The sequence below is a fragment of the Camelina sativa genome, chromosome 6 (assembly GCF_030686135.1).
Source record: "Camelina sativa cultivar CO46 ecotype springtype chromosome 6, ASM3068613v1".
Classification (NCBI taxonomy): Eukaryota; Viridiplantae; Streptophyta; class Magnoliopsida; order Brassicales; family Brassicaceae; genus Camelina; species Camelina sativa.
Genome location: NC_141885.1, coordinates 2,651,547 through 2,656,718, shown reverse-complemented (window position 1 = coordinate 2,656,718; position 5,172 = coordinate 2,651,547). Strand labels below are relative to the sequence as shown.

Below are 5,172 nucleotides of genomic sequence, written 5' to 3'. Positions count from 1 at the left end.
GTTGCTTGTGTGTATAGCCCAATAAATAGGAAGATTGCATCACGGAGTGTTTATGACAATACTCATGCATCTCAATCTGTGTTTGTGGTACAGGTAAAGGCAAAATGTGATCTTGGAATCAAGGCGATAAGGAGGAAGATGTTCTAGAGGCTTGATTGATTGTGGTCTAGCTATTGTTAGGTTGCTAAAGTTGAGTTGATAGAAAATTGTAGGATGTTGGAATTTGATTATTGACTTTGTTGGTTTAATGGATTATTTCGTGTTATAATCTTTATTGGTTTAATGAAATTGTTTGGTTATCCGCTGTTGTTGGGAATGTTGCTAGGTTGTTAGTGGGTATGAGACCACTAGAGCATTGTTATTATTAAAAAAAAAGTTGTTTCAACTTAGAACGACAAGTGGGGAGTGACAACATCTACATCGTCATAAGAACGGAGTGTGGAATCAAAGCTTTCAACCTCTGTGACAACATCATTGAAAGAAGGAGGATAGAGCTTGCTCAGATACCTTTGTATCACAGTAGTTATGGGATCATACTCTCGCCCCAAACCATTAAAAAAACCAAAAAACTTCATGGACTCATTGATAGATTTTGCCAATGGAGCTCAGAGAATCACAAATGGTGATGCAATCACGACAAGAAGCATATAACTATTTTTCCTTCTTGGAAAGGAGTTGAATTGAGAGATGCAAAGAGAATTCCCGAGCAATGTTACTGTTACTAAAGTTCTCAGCTAGCGAAACCCAGATTTCACAAGAGGTGTTAAGATTATGAACATACATGATAACCTCCTCTGTTAAGGTGTCAAACAACCACGAACAGATGAACTGATCTGTGCATAACCAAGACTCATATGCAGGATTGGGAACTTTGGTGGTTGTGTCGCTGTTGACGACAGATCTGGTGCGTGGTGGAGCAGTGACAAATCCATTGACGAAGCCGATAAGCCTCTGACAAAACATGAGTGACTCAAACTGGATTTTTCATAGATATTAGTTGTTTGTTGTTGAGCTTAATTGTTACAGAACTGGAAACATGGACTTTTTTTGGAAAAGAATAGGTCGTTTCCATTGAATCATCTATTAAAGTTTACAATGGCTCTAATGCCATGAGAAAGATGAAAGAATTTCATTTTACTTGACTGAAATATTATATTTTCCAGATAGTTTGCTCAATGAGCTTACAATGGATTTTATAGAGAATTACATGGAACAATCTAGAACTTGATCGATCTTATCTTTTGATACAGCTGTAGAACTTAGTCATCATCTTTAGTTTGAAGACTGTCAAAACGGTTTTGCAGAAGGAGCATCTTTTTTTTGCTATTCTGACGTTTTGAGTTTAGGCATCACTATACACAACAACAATGCAAAAACATATGAACGATGTTGGGATGAAATGGTAATTAATTGCCAATACTACTGAATTTTTTCCTTAGAAAGCTACTTATTTTTTTAAGTCTAACGCCTCCTTGAAAGGCTACTGATTTTTTTCTTAGAAGACTACTAATTTTTCAGTTTAATGTCTCCTTAAATAGGTACTATTTTTTTTTTTTTTTGGGTTTCTTTTACATAGTTTATGGTTTGCTTATATAGATTTATTTGATTTCTCTAATTTCTAGTTTTGTTTGATATGGTCTTAACATTGTCTTACCTTATAGTTTATGCTTCGCTTTTATGGTTTCACATCATAAAAAGATTCCTTTCATATTTTTTTAGCTTGTACTTGTGGTTTTGTTTGGCATGGATAACTGAACTCGGGAAGAAAGCTAATATGATTCACTTCATGGAAGAAACTCACTTAAACAAGAAAACACGTGCAATTGATAACACGAAGACAAAATAGATTCTAGAGATGGCTCAAAGTAAGTTGAAAGCTCACAAATTCTCAAGGTCAAACTAAAGGAGATGACTTTGTTCAGTCTGACGCTTCCACGCAAGAGGAGTTTAACTATTATCATGCTCGAAGACTTGAAGTAAGTAAATTTTAGTTTCATCTTTCACTGATATATGTGTTGCTTCTACTATCTTCATCGAATAATGATGTTTGGTTCCAAGATTAGAGGCGGCTGCTATATGGGTTTGGTAAACTTTGGATGAAGGATGCTCGTCTTCTACTTCAACTCTACCTCTACCACGGATTCCTAAGTTACAAAAAGAAACGAAAACATTGAAGGAGCGTGAAGTCCATAAAGACGTTCAAATCAAATATCTTATGGAATGCAACAAGGTCTCCCTCGAAGAATTTTGTTGCTACGAAATATTAGATATACCTACAAAATATTTAGTAACTATACAAGTAATATTTGTAGTGACCGTAGATCGAACATTGGAATTTTTTGTTTTATTTTACTTTGCTTGTAAGAATGTTTGAATTTGGATTATAATATCGAATTTAGAATTTTAAATTTAAAATACATTGAAACAGATTTAAATATTTTGCTACCAGAACTAAAGTCGTAGGAAATTGGTCAGAAGGAAAACTTGTAAAATTTGTTGGGTAGAAAAATGAAATTGAAAATTTTTGTAGAAAACTGGTAAGATTTGTTTTGTAGGAAAATGAAATAAAAGTTTTAGTAGAAAAATGGAAGGGAATTAGTAATTTACCACGACATAATTTCGTCCGGAAATGGAAAAAAGCGTTTTTTTTACAATATTTTTACACGTGTAAAAAAGAAGATACTTTTCTTCTATTACTTATTTTAGTTTCAAATTTTATTGGCAACAACAAATATGATATCAAGATTTGAGAGGGATAATTTTTTTTTTTTATCTGTTTATCTCTTGTTTCTAGAAATGCAAATGTAAGTGCGGATTCATTGACACGTCAAACGCATACATCTCTACATAATGTTTAAAAAGAAAACAAAAACAAAAAAAAAAAACAAAAAAAAAAAAACAGGAGAAAAACATTCATGCAATTAACAACAAAGAATATATAAACCAAGAAAACAAGCATCATGTTACAGTACTAGCATTTAACTCCGCTGCCATAACTGTCTAAAATCTAGATATACTAGTAGCATTTAATTTTGAACTTAAGATCTATTCTTCTTCTTTTTTTTTTTTTTTTTTTTTTTAACAGTAATAGAATCAGCTCAAAAGAGCCAATTTGGAGGAAAAGAGTTCACAAACAAAACATGCTGCGGTGACAGTGTAAGATCTATTCTTTATTTAGTTGTATATAGTATTTTTAGTGTCGAAACATAAGAATTGTTTTTTGTTTGAATTATTATTTTATTAATCACATTGTCAATCAATATTAACGTTCAATTTCCTATCTTTTCAATTAATTTTGTTCTATAGTAGTTATTCTTTTTAAAATTAAATTTTGTTTTTGTTTTTCAGTTTTATTTTTTTGCATGAATACATAGCTTTGTTTCAAATAAAGATTATTGAGAAACAGAAATATAAGAAAGGATGAATATGCTGTCAAAAAAAAAAGAAAAAAAAAAAGAAAAGAAAGGATGAATATCAGAAATCAATTTATTTTTGTAAATATGAAGTTTAAATAGATTATATAAATGTATGGTTAAACGTTTACTCTGAAACGAGTTTCCATTTTAACACTAAAGTACAAAAGTCACGTCTAAATTTTATTTTATTCCCTCAACACGTTAACTAAACTCATACAACTCAAAGTCTCATGAAAAGATTCGATTACCAACCATACCTTATTAAAAAAGGAAAAATACAATAATCAAACCGCCACGACAAAAACACGTTACTAACTGAATTAATTAGTAAAGTTACTTATTGTTGCTCCTGGCTCCGTCGCCTTAGCTTCGGGCGACGGTTTCACATCCTTCGACGGCGTAACCGCCGTTCCGGTAAGCTCCAACGGCAAATCATTAGCAATACCCTTAAGGTAAAAAGTGTAGAACAGTTTCGTCGGGTACACAAGCTGTTGAAGCTTAACTTGTCCATACGCACCTTCAAAGATTCCGGAGCCACCAGTGATGGCTAGGAACGTGTCCTCGTAAGTCAAGTACGGTCCTTGTACGGACAAGTGGCCATAGTCACCGAAGTAGAAGCTATAAGACGCTTCGAATCTGTCGCCGCTCTTTTCAGGAACGTGTTGGATCAAAACGCAGAGACCTGCCGTGATCCCCACGCGTTTCTTGAGATCGCCAGTGTAGAGTTTGTTTGTGAATGGTACAAGATCGCCGAGACAGAGCTCTGTTGGTTTCTTGCCGAGTTTAAGAACTGCTGGACTGTTTCTATCTCCTTCGTTTAGCTCGTACACGTTCAATTCTTGGATCTTGTCTGAATCAAGAACTCGAGTTTATGAATTGGGTATTTGATTTTGAGGTTAAAGGTCAGTCCTTTATATTAAAAAGACAAAACAAAAGGATCTGGAAACTTACTTGGTCTGGAGAGTTCAGACTTCTTGCCCCAGTTCCAGAAGAAGGCTCGAGTAACGTTGAGGTTCTTGGTAGTAGATCTCGATCGGGAGAAGAAATCTGGACCGTTAGATGAGATTCCAAGGTTTTGGAAAGATCTGGAGAAACCCAGAAGAGATCTGCGATTAAAGTGATGGTTGTTACGGGAGAGATTGTTGAGATTTGGCATAGAGATGGATTCGAGAGACATAGCAGCAGAAGAAGCCATTGATCAAGAGAGAAGATTTTTGGAAACTTTGATATGATTGACTTTGAGGCTTTGGTTTTATGGTTGTTGAGTTGTGTAATTAGTTTACGCATCTGTATGCCTGTATTTATATTTGATGGTTCTGAAGTTGCACGTGCGTATTATTTGAAAAGTGTATTTCTAACGAAAGATGCTTTGTGAAGTTTCCCACTCGGTTCCGATGGTCTAAAAGCGTAAGCTAGAGAATTTCATTGTAATTTATTTATTGACTTACAACCGTGTTACAAATAATATTAAGGAGTACGAGATCTCAAAGTAATGGGAATATACTAAAAAGTCAAAAGATCAAGGTCTTGTGGATCCGCATGTTTTAGCGAAGGTATACAAAATATTTTCAAATAGTTCTATGATCACTAACAAAATCAAATTGATTTTGATGTTCTTAATTTGTGAATTTATGAAACATGAAGTTTACTACTGACTGTCACATTACAAATAGTTTGAATTTTTCGCCTATCTTCGGTCCTTCTTTGATGCTCTCTTGAATGGCTATGTTGCAGTCTTGTAGACAGGCACGACTCA

General features: G+C 34.1%; 1 protein-coding gene across 1 annotated transcript; it reads right to left on the bottom strand.

Moving 5' to 3' along the window:
* Positions 1 to 3,583: 3,583 nt before the first annotated feature.
* On the bottom strand, positions 3,584 to 4,737 carry LOC104790194 (allene oxide cyclase 3, chloroplastic). The gene is made up of 2 exons (XM_010515897.3): positions 4,368 to 4,737; positions 3,584 to 4,266 (listed from the first exon to the last, which is right to left on the bottom strand). The coding sequence occupies exons 1-2, from the start codon at positions 4,609 to 4,611 to the stop codon at positions 3,737 to 3,739; spliced, it is 774 nt and encodes a 257-aa protein (XP_010514199.1). The 5' UTR covers positions 4,612 to 4,737; the 3' UTR covers positions 3,584 to 3,736.
* Positions 4,738 to 5,172: the final 435 nt, after the last annotated feature.

Coding starts and splice junctions, on each gene's coding strand:
- LOC104790194 (XM_010515897.3), bottom strand. CDS start 4,611: ATGGCTTCTTCTGCTGCTATGTCTCTCGAATCCATCTCTATGCCAAAT. Junction 4,267..4,367: donor GTCTGAACTCTCCAGACCAA/GTAAGTTTCCAG, acceptor TTCTTGATTCAG/ACAAGATCCAAGAATTGAAC.